Here is a 23,651-nt window from a genome sequence, read left to right as displayed (position 1 = left end):
AAGATTCTAATCCTTTCCATCCAGTCCACATTGTTTTAAATGTGCTTGGAACTTCATGCCAAAATAAATGATTGAAATAGATGTATGTGATCAAACACTTCCTACACACATCCTGATTACACGTGTCGTCAAAGATGACTGTACTATCACAGCCATTCAAAGAGGCATTTACAGTCCATGAACAATAACAACAATGAACAGTTTACATGTAGTCAGTCTGACTAAAGCTAAACAACATTCACAGTTGTCCCATATTTTAACCATTTGTCTACTGTATTTAACACATCCACATCTGTCTACTGTATTTAACACATCCACATCTGTCTACTATATTTAACACATCCACATCTGTCTACTGTATTTAACCCATCCTCTTCTGTCTACTGTATTTAACACATCCACAACTGTCTACTATATTTAACACATCCACATCTGTCTACTGTATTTAACCCATCCTCTTCTGTCTACTATATTTAACACATCCACAACTGTCTACTGTATTTAACCCATCCTCTTCTGTCTACTGTATTTAACACATCCACAACTGTCTACTGTATTTAACACATCCACATCTGCAGTGAAAGGCGACAGAGCTAGAGTGCTGTTTGTCAGACCACGAGACGGCCTTCTCACAAAATGGTCTGTAGTGTCCGGACGCTTTGGCATAAACTATTATGGAAAGATGAGACTCCCACGAACACGTCCTTGTCAGTAGTTTTGTTTTCGGACGCCCACAGGCCTCACAAGACTTGTCTGAAGGTCACCCGGTACCAGTCCCAAAAAGTTATGGAAGTATAAATGGAGAATGTTTTGTGACAAAAATAAGGGGTTAAATACATGTACAAAAAATATAAATGTTTCCTGATCTTTCTTATATCAGATAAAGGACAGACACTTCAGAAAAAACTTCATTCAGATTTTTTGGGAGGGGGGGGGTTATCTGTTGTTCTATGTAGTGCATCTGTTATCCGATGTGTTTGTATGGGCTAATAGCAGTAAGGACAAAGATTAAAAATACAGTGCCTTGCAAAAGTATTCATTCCCCTTGGAGTTTTCCTATTTTGTTGCATTACAACCTGTAATTTAAATGGATGTCTATTTGGATTTCATGTAATGAACATACAGAAAATAGTCCAAATTGGTGAAGTGAAATTTTAAAAAATTACTTGTTTAATTAAAAAATAAAAATAAATAAAAAATGGAAAAGTGCTGTGTGCATATGTATTCACCCTTTGCTATGAAGCCCCTAAATAAGATCTGGTGCAACAAATTACCTTGAGAAGTCACACAATTAGTTAACTAAAGTCCACCTGTGTGACATCTAAGTGTCACATGATCTGTCACATGATCTCAGTATAAATACACCTGTTCTGAAAAGCCCCAGAGTCTGCAACACCACCAAGCAAGCGGCACCATGAAGACAGAGGAGCTCTCCAAACAGGTCAGGGACAAATTTGTGGAGAAGTACAGATCAGGGTTGGGTTACAAAAAAAATCCCAAACTTTGAACATCCCAAAGAGCACCATTAAATCCATTATTTTTTGGGGAAAGAATATGGCACCACAACAAACCAGCCAAGAGAGGGCCACCCACCAAAACGCACGGACCTGGCAAGGAGGACATTAATCAGAGAGGCAACAAAGAGATGAAAGATAACCCTGAAGGAGCTGCAAAGCTCCACAGTGGAGATAGGAGTATCTGTCCAAAGGACCACATTAAGTCGTACACTCCACAGAGCTGGGCTTTACAGAAGAGTGGCAAGAAAAATACATTGCTTAAAGAAGAAAATAAGCATTTGGTGTTCGCCAAAAGACATGTGGGAGACTCCCCAAACATATGGAAGAAGGTACTCTGGTCAGATGAGACTAAAATTGAGCTTTTTGACCATCAAGGAAAACGCAATGTCTGGCGCAAACCCAACACCTCTCATCTCTCCTAGAACACCATCCCCACAGCGAAGCATGGTGGTGGCAGCATCATGCTGTGGAGATGTTTTTAATCGGCAGGGACTGGGAAACTGGTCAGAATTGAAGGAATTATGGATGGGACTAAATACAGGGAAATTCTTGAGGGAAACCTGTTTGTCTTCCAGAGATTTGAGACTGGGGCGGAGGTTCACCTTCCAGCAGGACAATGACCCTAAGCATACTACTAAAGCAACACTCGAGTGGTTTAAGGGGAAACTTTTAAATGTCTTATATTTTTATACTTCAAGAGGTCTTAAAATTAAAAAATAAAACAAACAATTCCATGTAGCTCAGCTTAGACAGGATTTAGACTAAATGCTTAAACATTGAAGTTATTCCTTGATCACTACAGATATATCACTACAGATATATCATGGAAATCACAAGTCCATGTGAAAATGTCATGGGATGCATTTGCTCGATTGCTTACGTTTTTTGTTGGTGGCCCACTGTTTGGTGGTATGCACATCTCACAGATTGTGGCTTTAACTGAGTCTAAGACATCTTGTATCTGCAATGAAACAAACGAATACAGCTTGAGACAAAGGTTGTGTCACCAAACAGTATGCTCTAACACTATGATCTATACATTTAAAATGTAAAATGTAATTATTTTTTTGCACACATGTTTAATGATTCGTGTCTTTGTAAGCTCTTATGGGCTGGGCACCAAATGCGGTATGACACTGAAATAAAATGAATTAATTAATAATTCAGTCAATCAATCAACCAAGCATATACAGTAGAGTAAATGGAATACTCTCTTGGTTTATAATGTCTTTAAATCTGCTAGTTTATAATGGTTAGAACCCTGCTTTACTATATCTAATTAACAAACTGACAAGTCGTTACTACAATAAGGGTGTACAAGTATTAATTTAATTTCCCCCCTTAAACAATATAGGTTCCATATTCTAAGAATCTAGACCTTCGGTTCAGATACATCACTGCCAGATTGTATCCGAATGCCTCTAACTGACAATGGGTTCTACGAGTTCACATGTATCATTAGAAGTTGTGAGTAGCTGTAACCACAGAACAAGAATGTCATTCTGTCCATGGCTGTAAGCTTCTAGCTCCTGAATATGGTTCAGCGTCAACATTGAACTTCTTAAAAGGCTCTTGAGATGGAATAACCACTTTCATATCTCTTCTATAGATGAATCTGAATGGAAACCTTGGAACACCTTTCTGTTTCAACCTGTAATAGATTTGTCCCGACACCAGTATTGTGAAACAAAACGGCTTGGGGACTTCATTTCTTTAGAAAAGATATTGCAAACACACAGCCTTCTGTCACATTCATTTTTTAACAAGCTATATAACTCAATGTTTAGCATACTGCAGGTTTTTAAAGACCATAGAATGTTTTTAAAGACCATCTTCTTTGTGTTTCCTTCTTTGTTGCAATGGAAAATGTATATTGTGATAACCCTATTAGGTAACGTTTCACCCCAGTGAATAGACTAGAAGGATTCTGTAATCACATGGAGTACAATAAGAAAAGTGGATCCATGCATATTACTGTACAGGAGTTTTGACTGAACCACCATCAAGTCTTAAAACAGGAGAGGGGCAAGTACAGTGCCTTCAGAAAGTGTTCACACCCCTTTACGTTTTCCACATTTTGTTGTGTTACAAAGTGGAATTAAAATTGATTTAATTGTAATAGTTAGGTCAACAATCGACACAAAATACTGTGTCAAAGTATGGAAAATAAAATACTAATATATATTAATTAGATAAGTGTTCAACCCCTTGAGTCAATACGTGTTAGAATTACCTTTGGCAGTGATTACAGCTGAGTCTTTATGGGTAAGTCTAAAGAGCTTTATACACCTGGATTGTAGAATATTTGCCCATTATTCATTAAAAAAAAGATTCAAGCTCTATCAAGTTGGTTGCTATACATTCATTGTCATGTCATGCCATAGAATGTCAAGACTACTTAAGTCAAATCGGTAACTAGGCCACTCAGGAACATTCAATATCATCTTGGTAAGCAACTCCAGCGTACATTTGCCCCTGTGTTTTAGGTAATTGACCTGCTGAAAGGTGAATTTGTCTCCCAGTGTCTGTTGGAAAGCAGACTAAACAAAGTTTTCCTCTATGATTTTGACTAAGCTTAGTTATCTATATTCTGTTTATTTTTATCAACAACAAAAAACTCCCTAGTCCTTGCAGATGAAAAGCATAACCATAATGTGATGAAGCTACCACCATGCTTGAAAATATGAAGAGTGGTACTCAGTGATGTGTTGTATTGGATTTGCCCCAAACATAACACTTTGTATTCTAGAATTTTTTTCCAGTTTTACTTTAGTGCCCTATTGCAAACAGGATGCATGTTTTGAGATATTAGTATTCTGTACAGGCTTTCTTCTTTTCACTCATTCATGTAAGTGTTGTGGAGTAACTACAATGTTGTTGATTCATCCTCAGTTATGTCCTATCACAGCCTTTAAACTCCGTAATTGTTTTAAAATCTCCTTGGGCCTCATGTTGAAAGCCATGAGTGGTTTCAAATTGTCACATGCTTCGTAAACAGGTGTAGACTAACAGTAAGATTGCTTACTTATGGGCCCTTCCCAACAACGCAGAGAGATACAACAACAAAAAATACATACAAATATCAAGACAAGGAAACAGTTCTGAAGGACACCTGTATCGTTGTAGTGACTGGGTGTATTGATACACCATCCAAAGTGTAATTAATAACTTCACCATGCTCAAAGGGATATTCAATGTCTGTTTTCTTCACCCATCTATCAATCGGTGCCCTTCTTTAAAAAAACATTGGAAAGCCTCCCTGGTCTTTGTGGTTGAACCTGTGCTTTAAATCCACTGCTCGACTGAGGGACCTTACAGATAATTTTATGTGTGGGGTACAGAAATGAGGTAGTCATTCAAAGTCCATGCAACTTATTATGTGACTTATTAAGCACATTTTTACTCCTGAACTTATTTAGTGTTGCCATAACAAAGGGGTTGAATACAGCTTTTAATTTTTTATTCATTTCTAAACATTTAAAAAATGACAGAATTCCACAACATGGGTTATTGTGTGTAAAACAGTGACACAACATCTAAATGTAATCAATGTTAAATTCAGGCTGTAACAACAACATGCGTAAAAAGGTCAAGGGGTGTGAATACTTTCCGAAGGCACTGTAAGTACTGTGAACGGGATAAATAAAGCTTTCAGCATTTGAATCATGAACTTAACAGAAATAAATGTTAAGGGTCAGAAGAGATGTGCAGCAGCGCAAAATACACAGTACATGATGTATGAATTTCAAAAGCAGGCCTTGGAGTGAATAGAGAGAGAGAGAGAGAGAGAGAGAGAGAGAGAGAGAGAGAGAGAGAGAGAGAGAGAGAGAGAGAGAGAGAGAGAGAGAGAGAGAGAGAGAGAGAGAGAGAGAGAGAGAGAGAGAGAGAGAGAGAGAACTGAGGAACATAGTCTTATTTTCTTTCCCTCAACAATAGATCTATGGAAAGTGATGCTTTGGATTGGATTTTTTCAATCTGCTGGATAATTTTTTTTTCAGTGTAAATGCATCTCCCTGCATGTCAATGGAGTCACGAGTGCATCTTGTATCTCAATATTAGATGTGGTATACAGTAGTAAGCTACCTCCAGAAAACCAGTGTGGAAATAGGAAGCAGGAGGGTTCTCAAATCATAGAAGACTAAGGAATTTCATTACCCAAATGTATCGAACGAAGCTGCCAGGTTATTGCGATGTGAGTGACCATTTAGTGAAAAACATATTTCATTAGCAAATGAATGGCCGAAGTAGGACAGCCTTGGCATCTTTGCTGAGTTGGATGAAGAAGAAGTCAGAAAAAAAATGTGTTGTAAATGACCAGGGCTGATAAAAGGCACGCTGGCCATATTTAATACTAGATGGCTCTAATTAAAGTATTTGATATCCTTAGCGACGGTTGAGTCCGGCAACACCACCACCCAGTGACTATTAATAGTCCTGGCTTGTGCTTCATGAAGAGCAATAATTCTGGGTAATTTTATTAATAAAATAATTGCTCTTTCTTTCCCCCCTGCTATGCCTCGACCACATTTATATATCAGCACCTTGCTTGCCCCACCACACTCTCTAGCAATGAATGACTTTAAAATGCATGAATTCTTTCTCCCTCTCCCCCTATTTTCCCTTTCTCCCTCTCCCCCTATGTTCCCTTTCTCCCTCTCCCCCTATTTTCCCTTTCTCCCTCTCCCCCTATTTTCCCTTTCTCCCTCTCCTCATATTTTCCCTTTCTCCCTCTCCCCCTATTTTCCCTTTCTCCCTCTCCCCCTATTTTCCCTTTCTCCCTCTCCTGCTATTTTCCCTTTCTCCCTCTCCCCCTATTTTCCCTTTCTCCCTCTCCCCCTATTTTCCCTTTCTCCCTCTCCCCCTATTTCCCCTTTCTCCCTCTCCTCCTATTTTCCCTTTCTCCCTCTCCTCCTATTTTCCCTTTCTCCCTCTCCTCCTATTTTCCCTTTCTCCCCCTATGTTCCCTTTCTCCCTCTCCTCCTATTTTCCCTTTCTCCCTCTCCCCCTATGTTCCCTTTCTCCCTCTCCCCCTATTTTCCCTTTCTCCCTCTCCCACTATTTTCCCTTTCTCCCTCTCCCCCTATTTTCCCTTTCTCCATCTCCTCCTATTTTCCCTTTCTCCCTCTCCCCTATTTTCCCTTTCTCCCTCTCCCCCCATTTTCCCTTTCTCCCTCTCCCCCTATTTTCCCTTTCTCCCTCTCCCCCTATTTTCCCTTTCTCCCTCTCCCCCTATTTTCCCTTTCTCCCTCTCCCCCTATTTTTCCCTTTCTCTCTCTCCCTCTTTCCCCCTTGCTCTATCCCCCTCATCTCCCCCTCTTTCACACCCTTCTCCTCCCTTCTCTACACCTATTTTCTGCCCCTTCTCCCCCCTTTTCCACCCCTTCTTTTCCCCCTTCTCTCCTCCTCTTTTTCCCCCATTTCTCTCTCTCCTTCCAGCTCGTTCTTTTGAGCTCATCTTTTCTCGGTCGGTTTGTCTGTCTGCCTATCCATCTGTTTCTCCATCTTCACTCCGCCACCCCCCTCTCTCTCCTCTTCTCATTCTCTCTCTAAGTCTGACTAAGTCCCATAATGGATCCTGGCTGAAGAGATAGACTGCTGTCCCCTAAGAGAAATAATACAGAGGCAGACAGAGGGATTCTAACACTGCCTTTATAAGAAGAACCATTCAGATCAGAGTTCAAAATATGAAATTCAATTGCAAAAGACTGAATTCAGACAGACATGAGTATGCAGTAAAATGTATACAAGAACCATCCCTATTTCTTTTGCAGTTGGCATAAAAAATTCCATCTGATTTGATAGCACAGCCAGTCTTATCCTTTCCAATCCTAACTTGTCATACAAATCAAATCACAATCAACTCGAATCATGTCTAGAGCAAAAAACTAGAGCAAAAAACTTAAACTGTAATGTTAGTGTTCTTCCCCTAAACACACAAAAAACTCTCAAAGTCTTACCTTTCCAACGTAGAGAGGTTCTGTGCCTGTGTACTCCTCCACCACAAAGAACTGGTTCCACACCCATCCCCTCTTCACTCGTTCATGGGACATGAGCTCCTGCTCCTTAGTTTCTCCCTCGGCCATGCCACTAGTCCTCTCCGACCATCCACAACTACAGCAATGCAAAAGCCAAAGGGCCGCCAACAGGCTACATGCTCCTAGTCTCCAAGAGGGAGCCATTTTGGAAAATCCTGCTTGGCTCTACATGTGACGGGGATTTCCAAAGAGGTGAAAAGAGTCCTCAAACCGGCAATGTTGAAGAAATGAAAGCCAGAGGCCAACCAAAATCTCTGTTCTAGGACACTTGATTAATCCACAATATTCTTAAGTATTCTATTGTCGTAAATAGTTCTATTGTCTTAAATAGTTCTATTGTCGTAAATAGTTCTATTGTCTTAAATAGTTCTATTGTCGTAAATAGTTCTATTGTCGTAAATAGTTCTATTGTCTTAAATAGTTCTATTGTCGTAAATAGTTCTATTGTCTTAAATAGTTTTATTGTCGTAAATAGTTATATTGTCTTAAATAGTTCTATTGTCGTAAATAGTTCTATTGTCTTAAATAGTTCTATTGTCGTAAATAGTTCTATTGTCGTAAATAGTTATATTGTCGTAAATAGTTCTATTGTCGTAAATAGTTCCAACTCAGGACGCAGGGCATGCCATGGCACATCATGACTTTGGACAGGCTACAGAAGGCTTTTTCTCTGTGCAGAAGAAACTTGGCAAGTCATTTTGAACCGGCCTTATCTTTCCCATGTAATCTTCTCCATCGGGTTTTTCCCTGACTTATCTCACCTGTCCGTCTACACTGGTATCAAATTCATTCGGGTAACATGGGTTTTGTTACTGTGCAAGTGAAAACTGCATTCAAGATTTCCAAGACAAACTTTCCCATATGTTCTAAGGCAGCTTCAATCTTTCAATCTTTACCACAAGTATTGTGGTGAAGGGAGTGGGCCTGACAATGATTTTTTTTTAACTCCCTGAGAATTACAATTGACACTTTCAATCCATACGTGGTAATTTACTTGATTCCAATACATTAATAATACATTAATTTGGGAAATCATTTAATGGATAGGGGTCCTTTGAGAAGATCATGGGACCGATAACCATTGAAATGGCATTTGTATAATTGTCAAGGACAATGTGGGTTTTACCTGGTATGACAAGGTTCAAATCTTACAGAAACCCATAGTGAGATACCCAAAGTTATCTCCAAACTATTGGAACTGATTCTCACTAAAATGCTTGGTTATCTTTCTCAATATCTTTGTTCTCTATTTTTGAACTCATTAGCAATGGATTTCAAAGAAAAGTGGATCATTCTGATACTCGGGTCCTCAGATCAAAAGGTTCTCTCCAGATCCAGGATCCTAAGGTTGTGTGTATGGTCCAGCTGCCATCTCTTGTCACTTCATTCCAGTATTAGAGAACAGCATCCTTCAGGAGACTCCATTGGCTCAGATCTTATTTTGTCCATTATTCTTCTGGATGATTCAGGCAGTGAGAGGACCCCCATAAAATGCTGAGAGTAGTGGCAAAACCTGCAAAATACCAAAAAGAATAGCATAGGTTACCATCACATTTTCCTGTAGAACAGAGATGGAATCCATCACTGGTTGGGCTTTAACACTGCAGGGTCTTTCATCACACAGTATGTGAAATTGTATACATTTTCCAAACGCGCACTGCAAACAAAACGTGTTCAAGCCTGAACTCATTTATCTTTTTATTAGCTCTTCACAACTCAAGCCACAATAATGAAAACGTGTTTGTTTTTCTTTGGATTATCTGGAGTGAACTGTTTTCAGCTGGTCTGTTGTTGTGCTCGACAAGAAACCCGAACAATGTGCTCTAAGAGCGATGGCGCAGTACTGTACGAGGGCAGGGAGCGCCAGGTGTGTGGAGGGGAGGATGCTGTAGAATAGAGGGAAGAGAGAAAGAGAGGGATGGTTCTTCTTCATGAGCCAGGCCACTAGCATCTGTCTGCTTTAGTCCGGCCAACCAAGCGGCCCTAACCCCGGCCAGCTGATTAATTGCATGAGGGAACACTAATTGGATAAAAGTATTAATTCAATCCATCACGACAACAGCCCTCTAATGCCTCAAACAAACACTGCTGAGAGAGGCGGGAGTAGTAAAGAGGCGGTACGTTGCGGCGAGGCGGGAGTAGATAAGAGGAGGTGCGTTGCGGCAAGGCAGTGCATTGCAGCAAGGTGGTGCGTTGCGGGAGTAGATAAGAGACGGTGCGTCGAGGCTGGAGTAGATAAGAGACGGTGCGTCGAGGCTGGAGTAGATAAGAGACGGTGCGTCGAGGCTGGAGTAGATAAGAGACGGTGCGTCGAGGCTGGAGTAGATAAGAGACGGTGCGTCGAGGCTGGAGTAGATAAGAGACGGTGCGTTGCTGCGAGGTGGGAGTAGATAAGAGGCGGTGCGTTGCGGTGTGGCGGGATTAGATAAGAGGCAGTGCGTTGCGGGAGTAGATAAGAGGCGGTGCGTTGCGGGAGTAGATAAGAGGCTGTGCGTTGCGGGAGTAGATAAGAGGCAGTGCGTTGCGGGAGTAGATAAGAGGCTGTGCGTCGAGGCTGGAGTAGATAAGAGACGGTGCGTCGAGGCTGGAGTAGATAAGAGACGGTGCGTTGCTGCGAGGTGGGAGTAGATAAGAGGTGGTGCGTTGCGGTGTGGCGGGATTAGATAAGAGGCAGTGCGTTGCGGGAGTAGATAAGAGGTGGTGCGTTGCGGGAGTAGATAAGAGGCGGTGCGTTGCGGGAGTAGATAAGAGGCAGTGCGTTGCGGGAGTAGATAAGAGGCGGTGCATCGAGGCTGGAGTAGATAAGAGGCGGTGCATTGCATCGAGGCAGGAGTAGATAAGAAGGGGTGCGTTGCGGCGTGGTGGGAGTAGATAAGAGGCGGTGCGTTGCAGTGTGGTGGGAGTAGATAAGAGGCGGTGCGTTGCGGCGTGGCGGGAGTAGATAAGTGGGGGTGCATTGCGGCGTGGTGGGAGTAGATAAGTGGGGGTGCGTTGCGGCGTGGTGGGAGTAGATAAGAGGCGGTGCGTTGCGGTGTGGTGGGAGTAGATAAGAGGCGGTGCGTTGCGGTGTGGCGGGAGTAGATAAGTGGGGGTGCGTTGCGGCGAGCCTGCATCGCAGGAAGAGGTTGTGATTAATGGGCTTTGTGAAACCTTTAGAACGGGAAAAAAATACATTTTAATGTGTCTGGTGTCACCACCTCAAGGCGAAGAGATTGAAGCACCAGTGGGAGGAAGAAGTCGAGGAAAGCTGTTTCGAGCTGCTTCAGGACAGCAGTTGTTTAACCTACTGTGCCTTTGTGCTAGCTGGGTGAAGCTCTCCAATATTTCTTTTTTTTTTGTAAAATTATTCAAATTCAGACTGAGGTCAAACGAACACTGTGCATGGTATTTGCAATTGAGCAATGTGAATGAAGCCAAAGAATAGGAAGTAGGAAAACATAGTTTTAAAGGCCTCTCGGTTTTGAGTCAGAGTTTTGAGGCTGGGCTTTGTGGCAAGGTTGAGAGGCAGGGTTTTGAGGTACGGTTTTGAGGCAGGGCTTTGTGGCAGGGCTTTGTGGCAGGGTTTTGTGGCAGGGTTTTGAGGTACGGTTTTGAGGCAGGGCTTTGTGGCAGGGCTTTGTGGCAGGGTTTTGTGGCAGGGTTTTGTGGCAGGGTTTTGTGGCAGGGTTGAGAGACTGGGCTTTGCGGCAGGGTTTTGTGGCAGGGTTGAGAGACTGGGCTTTGTGGCAGGGTTTTGAGGTGCAGTTTTGAGGCAAGGCTTTGTGGCTGGGCTTTGTGGCAGGGCTTTGTGGTAGGGTTTTGTGCAGGGCTTTGTGGCAGGGCTTTGTGGCAGGGTTTTGTGCAGAGCTTTGTGGCAGGGCTTTGTGGCAGGGCTTTGTGGCAGGGCTTAGTGGCAGGGTTTTGAGGCAGGGTTTTGTGGCAGGGTTTTGTGGCAGGACTTTGTGGCAGGGTTTTGTGGCAGGGCTTTGTGGCAGGGTTTTGTGGCAGGGCTTTGTGGCAGGGCTTTGTGGCAGGGCTTTGTGGCAGGGCTTTGTGGCAGGGTTGAGAGGCTGGGCTTTGTGGCAGGGCTTTGTGGCAGGGCTTTGTGGCAGGGCTTTGTGGCAGGGCTTTGAGACAGGGCTTTGTGGCAGCGTTTTGCATTGCATTGGTGCAGCTATTGTAGGTATGAGACACTCTCCCTGAACACATATTGAACTCTAAAATGTAAATTCCAACATGGCCTTGAATAACAATGACCAAGTTGTGTAAGGAGAACACAATCATATATACCTGCAGATATTGTATACAAAGTACAACATCTGCAAAGTGTGAACATACGGTATATTTACATAATCAGATATCACTCTGTGATATATACAGCCCAACCATGAATAAAATGCATGGCATCAAGGCAGACTGCACAATTGCGTTGTTAGATGCTTTCCATTTGATTGTGTCATGTATTTGGTTGTGAAAAGCTGTGATCTGATAGCTTTGTTTTCAGTCTTGTATCATACTGAGTACTAGCAGCACTGCCGTTTGTCCCTCAGTCTTGCATCTATGAATTATTGTGACGTTAAAAGGTTATGACGTGTGACATTTAGAGGAAGAAGCGGCAAAGATGACTCAAGTCACAATTCAACATGACTTTTTGATCCAATGGAAAACCTTGACATCTAGGAGGGAAAAAACTAAATTAGCAATAAACAGAATAAGATGAAAATAAATGCAGTGAAAGGAAAAGATTCAATCCAATTTAATATGGTAAAATGAATCATTTACGTCGTCCATATTGAACAAAAGTCGGCCAAATATCCTTGCAAGTCTTTTTACTCGACTTTAATTGATCCAAAATATTATTTTTCATGTCTCCAATTAGACTCGTATGTTTTAGCTAAAGAGCTGACTTCAAAGTTAAAGTCGTTGTTTATTCCTTTCCGCCTCAAAGGCAAACGGCTTGGGGAGAAAAACCCAGATTAAATCATTTTTTGCCTATCTACGCTTAGCCTGCCCCCTTAACTCGAGATATTTTCACTGTGTGCTTGGCAGTGCGTATATGATTAATTAGAAACCATTTGTATCAAAAACTTTTCTGGGTGAACGTACAGCTCTGAAGTTGCTCTCTAACCGAAACATTTGCTTGACTCCAAACCAAACCGCTTGGCATTTCAAAACAGCAACCAGACTGCCAAATCCTTGTTTTTCTAGCTCACTCTGGGAATTTCATTAAGTGCGTATGCATTTACTCTTAATGAGGTCCAAAAAAAGTATAACACCCTAATGAGTTGGAGAGAGAGAGAAAGCACACGATAGAGGGAAGTCTCGTTCTCTATCGCAACTTGGCCATACAAGAGAGGTCGTGGAAGCTCGTTGCTAGTAACCGGGCTAATTAGCACTGTGTCAATTAAAGACCTTCCAAGCAGGGGCAAGCCAGCTACCCAATACAGTACAGTCGCAAGGCATCTCTTTCACCCCAAAAGCTATTAGCAAGCTCTGCAGTCATTCGTGAAATTTTAGGGCAGTGGATTGATTCTTAAACATGGCTGCGGTTTCACATCAGTGGCCGTGCCCAGAGCAGGCCCCCTGACAGCTGGCAAGCGGCAGATGACGGACTGGGAGACTGATCACTGCAAAGTGATGGGCATGGGGCCAGTGACCAGGCGACAGGCCCTCTCAGTCACTCCCCCCCACCCCTCCATTACGCCCATCAGCTCTCGCTTTCTCTCAGTCCCTCTCATCCTTCTCTTTTCTCAAATTTGTCATCTTTCTCTCAATCCTCATCTTCTTCTATTGTCGCCACCTCCCCATCTCATCCTCTTCTCCACCTACTGTCTCCACCTCCCCATCTCCTCCTCTTCACCTCCCCATCTCATCCTCTTCACCTACTGTCTCCATCTCCCCATCTCCTCCTCTTCTCCTACTACTGTCTTCACCTCCCCATGTCATCCTCTTCACCTACTGTCTCCACCTCCCCATCTCCTCCTCTTCTCCTACTACTGTCTTCACCTCCCCATCTCATCCTCTTCACCTACCGTCTCCACCTCCCCATCTCCTCCTCTTCTCTCCAAATGTCTCCACCTCCCCATCTCATCCTCTTCTCCTACTACCGTCTCCACCTCCCCATCTCCTCCTCTTCTCTCCAAATGTCTCCACCTCCCCATCTCATCCTCTTCTCTCCAAATGTCTCCACCTCCCCATCTCATCCTCTTCTCTCCAAATGTCTCCACCTCCCCATCTCATCCTCTTCTCTCCAAATGTCTCCACCTCCCCATCTCATCCTCTTCTCTCCAAATGTCTCCACCTCCCCATCTCATCCTCTTCTCTCCAAATGTCTCCACCTCCCCATCTCATCCTCTTCTCTCCAAATGTCTCCACCTCCCCATCTCATCCTCTTCTCTCCAAATGTCTCCACCTCCCCATCTCATCCTCTTCTCTCCAAATGTCTCCACCTCCCCATCTCATCCTCTTCTCTCCAAATGTCTCCACCTCCCCATCTCATCCTCTTCTCTCCAAATGTCTCCATCTCCCCATCTCATCCTCTTCTCTCCAAATGTCTCCACCTCCCCATCTCATCCTCTTCTCCTACTACTGTCTTCACCTCCCCATCTCATCCTCTTCACCTACTGTCTCCACCTCCCCATCTCCTCCTCTTCTCCTACTACTGTCTTCACCTCCCCATCTCATCCTCTTCACCTACTGTCTCCACCTCCCCATCTCCTCCTCTTCTCCTACTACTACTGTCTCCACCTCCCCATCTCCTCTTCTTCTCCTACTACTGTCTTCTCCTCCCCATCCCTTCCCCTTCTCCTACTGTCTCAACCTCCCCATCCCTTCCCCTACTGTCTCCACCTCCCCATCTCATCCTCTTCTCCTACTCTCTCCACCTCCCATCTCCTCTTCTCTCCAACTGTCTCCACCTCCCCATCTCATCCTCTTCACCTACTGTCTCCACCTCCCATCTCCTCCTCTTCTCCTACTACTTTCTTTACCTCCCCATCTCATCCTCTTCACCTACTGTCTCCACCTCCCCATCTCATTCTCTTCACCTACTGTCTCCACCTCCCATCTCCTCCTCTCGCAAGACAGTTAAGAACAAATTCTTATTTTCAATGACGGCCTAGGAACAGTGGGTTAACTGCCTGTTCAGGATCAGCTCGGGGATTTGAACTTGCAACCTTTCGGTAACTAGTACTACTCTCTAACCACTAGGCTACCCTGCCGCCCCATCATCATCCTCTTCTCCTACTATCTTCACCTCCCCATCTCATCTTCCTCTTCTTCTACGGTCTACACGTCCCCATCTCATCCTCTTCTCCCACATTCTCCTCCACCTCTCCCTCAGTCTCCTCCTCTCTACCTCTCCCTCTGGTTCTCTTCTAATATCATTCCATACTCTTCCTCTCTCCACCTCTGCAGCTGAAACATTCTATGGTGGTTTAATATAACACTTTAATAGTAAAAACTCATCCTTACTTCTTATCCTGCTAACTTTTAACAGTCTATCCCTTTCTGTCTCTCACTTTCTTAGTCTCTCCCACTACTTTACCTTAGTTACATTTCTCTCCCTAAGTCTCCTCTCCCTTTCACTCACTTTCTCTCGCTACGGCTCCCTTCCACTCCCTTCCTCTCCCTACGGCTCCCTTCCTCTCCCTACGACTCCCTTTCTCTCCCTACGGCTCCCTTTCTCTCCCTACGGCTCCCTTTCTCTCCCTACGGCTATCTTTCTCTCCCTACGGCTATCTTTCTCTCCCTACGGCTATCTTTCTCTCCCTACGGCTATCTTCCTCTCCCTACGGCTATCTTTCTCTCCCTACGGCTATCTTTCTCTCCCTACGGCTATCTTTCTCTCCCTACGGCTATCTTTCTCTCCCTACGGCTATCTTCCTCTCCCTACGGCTATCTTTCTCTCCCTACGGCTATCTTTCTCTCCCTACGGCTATCTTCCTCTCCCTACGGCTCCCTTCCTCTCCCTACGGCTCCCTTCCTCTCCCTTCCTCTCCCTACGGCTCCCTTCCTCTCCCTTCCTCTCGCTACGGCTCCCTTCCTCTCCCTACGGCTCCCTTTCACTCCCTACGGTTATCTTTCTCTCCCTACGGCTCCCTTTCTCTCCCTACGGTTATCTTTCTCTCCCTACGGTTATCTTTCTCTCCCTACGGCTCCCTTTAACTCCTTACGTCTCCCTTTCTCTCCCTACGGCTCCCGTTCTCTCCCTACGGCTCTATTTCTCTCCCTGCGGCTCCCTTTCTCTCCCTGCGGCTCCCTTTCTCTCCCTACGGCTCCCTTTCTCTCCCTACGGCTCCCTTTCTCTCCCTACGTCTCCCTTTCTCTCCCAACGGCTCCCTTTCTCTCCCAACGGCTCCCTTTCTCTCCCTACGGCTCCCTTTCTCTCCCTACGTCTCCCTTTCTCTCCCAACGGCTCCGTTTCTCTCCCTACGGCTCCCTTTCTCTCCCTACGTCTCCCTTTCTCTCCCCACGGCTCCCTTTCTCTCCCCACGGCTCCCTTTCTCTCCCTACATCTCCCTTTCTCTCCCTACGGCTCCCTTTCTCTCCCTACGTCTCCCTTTCTCTCCCTACGGCTCCCTTTGTCTCCCTTTCTCTCCCAACGTCTCCCTTTCTCTCCCTACGTCTCCCTTTCTCTCCCAACGTCTCCCTTTCTCTACCTACATCTCCCTTTCTCTCCCTACGTCTCCCTTTCTCTCCCTACGTCTCCCTTTCTCTCCCTACGTGTCCCTTTCTCTCCCTACATCTCCCTTTCTCTCCCTACGTCTCCCTTTCTCTCCCTACGTCTCCCTTTCTCTCCCTACGTCTCCCTTTCTCTCCCTACGGCTCCCTTTCTCTCCCTACGTCTCCCTTTCTCTCCCAACGTCTCCCTTTCTCTCCCAACGTCTCCCTTTCTCTCTCAACGGCTCCCTTTCTCTCCCTACGTCTCCCTTTCTCTCCCTACGGCTCCCTTTCTCTCCCTACGTCTCCCTTTCTCTCCCAACGTCTCCCTTTCTCTCCCCACGGCTCCCTTTCTCTCCCTACGTCTCCCTTTCTCTCCCCACGGCTCCCTTTCTCTCCATTCTACAATTAAATTTTTCAGATTTTTAGAGCCATCTGCTTTTCTCTTCCAGTCATGTTATTCCCTTTTCTACCCTGCATTACTCCATCTCTCAAAACTTTTCCCTCTTCATCATGCTCCTCCTCTTCATCCTGCTCCTCCTCTCTTCATCATGCTCCTCCTCCTCTCTGCAGCTCTTCATCATGCTCCTTTCTCTCATCTCACTTGGTTAATTTTCTTGTTGTGTACACTAGTGAGGTTCCCTGTACAACAAGCGAGTAAAAAACAATGACCACGTAGGTTCCTTTAAGCCAGTGGTCACCAACCTTTTCTGAGTCAAGATGAAAGCAGAGATTCACTGGTCAGATTTTTTAAATTCACTTAACATAAGCCTATCCAACATTAAACTATTAAAAACAGTACTGTAGCAATGATGGTTGTACAGTAGGTTATAGGCCCAACATATTATTACTGCATATTGGCTTTGCATGAATTGCCATTTAAAATTATGTTTAAAAGTTTGAGGTACTGTAGACTATATGATCTCATCGGTAATAGATGAGTTGTTGTATTATTTTTGAGGCACAGCTGAGTGAGCGTACATTTCAATAATTTGTTTTTTATTTTACTGGGCTGATGGTGCGTGTATCTGATGGTCAGTCTCAGCGGAGGGAGAGAGCAGTAGACTGCCGGTCAGTCTCAGCGGAGAGAGAGGGCAGCAGACTGAGGGTCAGTCTCAGCGGAGGGAGAGAGCAGCAGACTGAGGGTCAGTCTCAGCGGAGGGAGAGAGCAGCAGACTGCGGGTCAATCTTAGCGGAGGGAGAGAGCAGCAGACTGAGGGTCAGTCTCAGCGGAGTGAGAGAGCAGCAGACTGAGGGTCAGTCTCAGCGGAGAGAGAGGGCAGCAGACTGAGGGTCAGTCTCAGCGGAGAGAGAGAGAGCAGCAGACTGAGGGTCAGTCTCAGCGGAGAGAGAGCAGCAGACTGAGGGTCAGTCTCAGCGGAAAGAGAGAGCAGCAGACTGAGGGTCAGTCTCAGCGGAGAGAGAGGGCAGCAGACTGAGGGCCAGTCTCAGCGGAGGGAGAGAGCAGCAGACTGAGGGTCAGTCTCAGTGGAGGGAGAGAGCAGCAGACTGCGGGTCAGTCTCAGCGGAGAGAGAGGGCAGCAGACTGAGGGTCAGTCTCAGCGGAGAGAGAGGGCAGCAGACTGAGGGTCAGTCTCAGCGGAGTGAGAGAGCAGCAGACTGAGGGTCAGTCTCAGTGGAGAGAGAGAGCAGCAGACTGTGGGTCAGTCTCAGCGGAAGGAGAGAGCAACAGACTGCGGGTCAGTCTCAGCGGAGGGAGAGAGCAGCAGACTGAGGGTCAGTCTCAGCGGAGTGAGAGAGCAGCAGACTGCGGGTCAGTCTCAGCGGAGTGAGAGAGCAGCAGACTGCGGGTCAGTCTCAGCGGAGGGAGAGAGCAGCAGACTGATGGTCAGTCTCAGCGGAGTGAGAGAGCAGCAGACTGCGGGTCAGTCTCAGCGGAGTGAGAGAGCAGCAGACTGCGGGTCAGTCTCAGCGGAGTGAGAGAGCAGCAGACTGAGGGTCAGTCTCATCGGAGTGAGAGAGCAGCAGACTGCGGGTCAGTCTCATCGGAGTGAGAGAGCAGCAGACTGCGGGTCAGTCTCAGCGGAGTGAGAGAGCAGCAGACTGCGGGTCAGTCTCAGCGGAGTGAGAGAGCAGCAGACTGCGGGTCAGTCTCATCGGAGTGAGAGAGCAGCAGACTGATGGTCAGTCTCAGCGGAGTGAGAGAGCAGCAGACTGCGGGTCAGTCTCAGCGGAGTGAGAGAGCAGCAGACTGCGGGTCAGTCTCAGCGGAGGGAGAGAGCAGCAGACTGAGGGTCAGTCTCAGCGGAGTGAGAGAGCAGCAGACTGCGGGTCAGTCTCAGCGGAGTGAGAGAGCAGCAGACTGCGGGTCAGTCTCAGCGGAGTGAGAGAGCAGCAGACTGAGGGTCAGTCTCATCGGAGTGAGAGAGCAGCAGACTGCGGGTCAGTCTCATCGGAGTGAGAGAGCAGCAGACTGCGGGTCAGTCTCAGCGGAGTGAGAGAGCAGCAGACTGCGGGTCCGCCCCTCAACATCTTTCTACTCTCCCTTTCCTCCACTGACACTGACCAAAAAGGGACACCGTCTTCCAGATGATGGCAAAACTCAAGTTGCACCGCATAATTTCTACCACATGTACAAATTCATGTTGTAACGCAATGAACAGAGAAAGTGAAATATTCCTCCATATTAAAAAGACCCAAGCTGCTAATAAAAACTCAAGCATATGGATACACTTTCCTATTTGTTCATTTTATCTGTACTGCTAGTTGTAGTGCTGAGTGGAAATAGGAAGAACAAACATTTTATTGCTTATGAAAGTGTTGATTACAAAGTGCTGAGTAAGAACTTGAAACTCAGTCATAAAAACAGCAGCTCTTTGCTGTATTCATTGACAGTCTCTCTCTAGTTTTAAAAGTTTTGAAAACTCACAGTATCAACTTTGCTGTAATTTTATTTTCTGCCTGCTACGTTACTGCAGACACAGTCATCTGAGCCATCCAATTGGCCAGTGGTAGGCCTATAGTGCAATTGATTTGCCGGGAAAGCAGAGTTTTTACTTTCAGACACATGAAATGGTTGAAAATGGTAATGTATTGCGAGACAACTTTTTTTTTAAAACAGGAACTCAATGTTGTTGTTTTTGTACAGAAGTGTTTGACATCGACTAGAAGTGTCATGTTTGTCATTTATTATCATGTCTTGTCCCTGTGCTCCCCATGCTATTCGTTTCCCTCTGCTGGTCTTATTTGGTTCTTTCCCTCCTATCCCTCTCTCTCCCCCTCCCTCTCTCACTCTCTCGCTCTCTCTTCTCTCTGTCGTTCCGTTCCTGCTCCCAGCTGTTCCTATTCCCCTAATCATCATTTAGTCTTCCCACACCTGTTCCCGATCCTTTCCCCTGATTAGACTCCCTATTTATTCCTTTGTGATCCGTTCCTGTTCCGTCGGTTCCTTGTTTTGTATTCCATGCTGTAATTGCGTTTCGCCCTGTCCTGTCGTGTTTTTGCCGTGATTGTGTATCACCCTGTCCTGTCGTGTTTTGTGCCTTCTTCAGACGCTGCGTGTGAGCAGGTGTCTCAGTTGACTACGGCCTGCGCCTACCCGAAGCGACCTGCAGTCTGTGGCCGCTTCTCCAGTTGTTTTCCCCTCTACTATCTAGAGGATTTCAGTTATTCGGTTTTGAGCATTAATAAACTCTGTTTCTGTTAAGTCGCGTTTGGGTCCTCCTTCACCTGCATAACAGAAGGAACCGACCAAAGAATGGACCCAGCGACTTCAGACGCTCGTTACACTGCCGTCGAGTTCCAAGGAGCCATGCTCGGCAGACACGAGCAGGAATTGTCTGCTGCTCGCCATGCCGTGGAGAACCTGGCCGCTCAGGTTTCCGACCTCTCTGGACAGTTCCAGAGTCTACGTCTCGTGCCACCTGTTACTCCCTGGCCTGCCGAGCCTCCAGAACCCAGGGTTAATAACCCACCTTGCTACTCCGGGCAGCCCACTGAGTGCCGCTCCTTTCTCACGCAGTGTGAGATTGTGTTCTCTCTCCAACCCCACACATACTCTAGAGAGAGAGCTCGGGTTGCTTACGTCATTTCACTCCTTACTGGCCGGGCTCGAGAATGGGGCACAGCTATCTGGGAGGCAAGGGCTGATTGCTCTAACAGATTCCAGAACTTTAAAGAGGAGATGATTCGGGTTTTTGACCGTTCAGTTTTTGGTGAGGAGGCTTCTAGGGCCCTGGCTTCCTTATGCCAAGGTGAACGGTCCATAACGGATTATTCCATTGAGTTTCGCACTCTTGCTGCCTCTAGTGAGTGGAACGAGCCGGCGCTGCTCGCTCGTTTTCTGGAGGGACTCCACGCAGCGGTTAAGGATGAGATTCTCTCCCGGGAGGTTCCTTCAGATGTGGACTCTTTGATTGCTCTCGCCATCCGCATAGAACGACGGGTAGATCTTCGTCACCGGGCTCGTGGAAGAGAGCTCGCATCAACGGTGTTTCCCTGCTCCGCATCGCAACCATCTCCCTCCTCTGGCTTTGAGACTGAGCCCATGCAGCTGGGAGGGATTCGCATCTCGAATAAGGAGAGGGAACAGAGGATCACCAACCGCCTGTGCCTCTATTGCGGAGTTGCTGGACATTTTGTTATTTCATGTCCAGTAAGAGGCCAGAGCCCATCAGTAAGCGGAGGGCTACTGGTGAGCGCTACTACTCAGGTCCCTTCATCTAGATCTTGTACTACTATGTCGGTCCATCTACGCTGGACCGGTTCGGGTGCTACATGCAGTGCCTTGATTGACTCTGGGGCTGAGGGTTGTTTCATGGACGAAGCATGGGTTCGGAAACATAACATTCCTTTCAGACCGTTAGACAAGCCTACGCCCATGTTTGCCTTAGATGGTAGTCATCTTCCCAGTATCAAATTTGAGACACTACCTTTAACTCTCACAGTATCTGGTAACCACAGTGAGACTATTTCTTTTTTGATTTTCCGTTCACCGTTTACACCTGTTGTTTTGGGTCATCCCTGGCTAGTATGTCATAATCCTTCTATTAATTGGTCTAGTAATTCTATCCTATCCTGGAACGTTTCTTGTCATGTGAAGTGTTTAATGTCTGCCATCCCTCCCGTTTCTTCTCTCCCTACTTCTCAGGAGGAACCTGGCGATTTGACAGGAGTGCCGGAGGAATATCATGATCTGCGCACGGTCTTCAGTCGGTCCCGAGCCAACTCCCTTCCTCCTCACCGGTCGTATGATTGTAGTATTGATCTCCTTCCAGGGACCACGCCTCCTCGAGGTAGACTATACTCTCTGTCGGCTCCCGAACGTAAGGCTCTCGAGGATTATTTGTCTGTGTCTCTTGACGCCGGTACCATAGTGCCTTCTTCTTCTCCGGCCGGGGCGGGGTTCTTTTTGTTAAGAAGAAGGACGGTACTCTGCGCCCTGCGTGGATTATCGAGGGCTGAATGACATAACGGTTAAGAATCGTTATCCGCTTCCCCTTATGTCATCAGCCTTCGAGATTCTGCAGGGAGCCAGGTGCTTTACTAAGTTGGACCTTCGTAACGCTTACCATCTCGTGCGCATCAGAGAGGGGGACGAGTGGAAAACGGCGTTTAACACTCCGTTAGGGCATTTTGAGTACCGGGTTCTGCCGTTCGGTCTCGCCAATGCGCCAGCTGTTTTTCAGGCATTAGTTAATGATGTTCTGAGAGACATGCTGAACATTTTTGTTTTTGTCTATCTTGACGATATCCTGATTTTTTCTCCGTCACTCGAGATTCATGTTCAGCACGTTCGACGTGTTCTACAGCGCCTTTTAGAGAATTGTCTCTACGTAAAGGCTGAGAAGTGCTCTTTTCATGTCTCCTCCGTTACTTTTCTCGGTTCCGTTATTTCCGCTGAAGGCATTCAGATGGATTCCGCTAAAGTCCAAGCTGTCAGTGATTGGCCCGTTCCAAGGTCACGTGTCGAGTTGCAGCGCTTTTTAGGTTTCGCTAATTTCTATCGGCGTTTCATTCGTAATTTCGGTCAAGTTGCTGCCCCTCTCACAGCTCTTACTTCTGTCAAGACGTGTTTTAAGTGGTCCGGTTCCGCCCAGGGAGCTTTTGATCTTCTAAAAGAACGTTTTACGTCCGCTCCTATCCTCGTTACTCCTGACGTCACTAGACAATTCATTGTCGAGGTTGACGCTTCAGAGGTAGGCGTGGGAGCCATTCTATCCCAGCGCTTCCAGTCTGACGATAAGGTTCATCCGTGCGCTTATTTTTCTCATCGCCTGTCGCCATCTGAGCGCAACTATGATGTGGGTAACCGTGAACTGCTCGCCATCCGCTTAGCCCTAGGCGAATGGCGACAGTGGTTGGAGGGGGCGACCGTTCCTTTTGTCGTTTGGACAGACCATAAGAACCTTGAGTACATCCGTTCTGCCAAACGACTTAATGCCCGTCAAGCTCGTTGGGCGTTGTTTTTCGCTCGTTTCGAGTTTGTGATTTCTTACCGTCCGGGTAGCAAGAACACCAAGCCTGATGCCTTATCCCGTCTGTTTAGTTCTTCTGTGGCTTCTACTGATCCCGAGGGGATTCTTCCTTATGGGCGTGTTGTCGGGTTGACAGTCTGGGGAATTGAAAGACAGGTTAAGCAAGCACTCACGCACACTTCGCCGCGCGCTTGTCCTAGTAACCTCCTTTTCGTTCCTGTTTCCACTCGTCTGGCTGTTCTTCAGTGGGCTCACTCTGCCAAGTTAGCTGGTCATCCCGGTGTTCGAGGCACTCTTGCGTCTATTCGCCAGCGCTTTTGGTGGCCGACTCAGGAGCGTGACACGCGCCGTTTCGTGGCTGCGTGTTCAGACTGCGCGCAGAAGAAGTCTGGTAATTTTTTTTCTGCTTCTGCTCCTGGTCTTGCTGGGTCTCAGTCTGTTCCCTGCCATCGCATCTCTCCTGTTCTTGTCCCTGCCCTTGCTGTGTCTCAGTCTGTCCCTAGTTCTCATTTTTTTTTAGAGTAGTACCCTAGTTTCCCTTTTTATCGTTTTTCGTTACGGTCCTGAGGAGAGGAGTTGGGTTCTTTCTCGGGACGTGCTGGACCGTTTGATCTATGATTTCCTCCGTTGCTGCCAGTGTTCCTCCTCGAGAGCGCCAGGAGGCGCTCGGTGAGTGGGGGTACTGTCATGTTTGTCATTTATTATCATGTCTTGTCCCTGTGCTCCCCATGCTATTCGTTTCCCTCTGCTGGTCTTATTTGGTTCTTTCCCTCCTATCCCTCTCTCTCCCCCCTCCCTCTCTCACTCTCTCGCTCTCTCTTCTCTCTGTCGTTCCGTTCCTGCTCCCAGCTGTTCCTATTCCCCTAATCATCATTTAGTCTTCCCACACCTGTTCCCGATCCTTTCCCCTGATTAGACTCCCTATTTATTCCTTTGTGATCCGTTCCTGTTCCGTCGGTTCCTTGTTTTGTATTCCATGCTGTAATTGCGTTTCGCCCTGTCCTGTCGTGTTTTTTGCCGTG

General features: G+C 46.2%; 1 protein-coding gene across 2 annotated transcripts in view; it reads right to left on the bottom strand.

Annotated features, from left to right (window-relative positions):
• LOC124026231 (cadherin-22-like) overlaps window positions 1-23,651 on the bottom strand; it is a 339,307-nt gene that overhangs the window by 211,280 nt on the left and 104,376 nt on the right. The window contains exons 3-4 of one of the 2 annotated variants that reach the window (XM_046339344.1): window positions 7,475-9,065; window positions 2,398-2,478 (exon numbers count right to left, since the gene is read on the bottom strand). In XM_046339344.1, the coding sequence (XP_046195300.1) occupies window positions 2,398-2,478; window positions 7,475-7,696 (303 nt within the window). In that variant the 5' untranslated portion in view covers window positions 7,697-9,065. The remainder of the gene's footprint in view (window positions 1-2,397; window positions 2,479-7,474; window positions 9,066-23,651) is intronic. The other variant, XM_046339352.1, reaches the window with a different exon arrangement.

The sequence above is a fragment of the Oncorhynchus gorbuscha genome, linkage group LG03 (assembly GCF_021184085.1).
Source record: "Oncorhynchus gorbuscha isolate QuinsamMale2020 ecotype Even-year linkage group LG03, OgorEven_v1.0, whole genome shotgun sequence".
In the NCBI taxonomy this organism is placed as follows: domain Eukaryota; kingdom Metazoa; phylum Chordata; class Actinopteri; order Salmoniformes; family Salmonidae; genus Oncorhynchus; species Oncorhynchus gorbuscha.
Note: the sequence above shows the minus strand (reverse complement) of the source record. Positions and strands in the feature narration are given on the sequence as shown.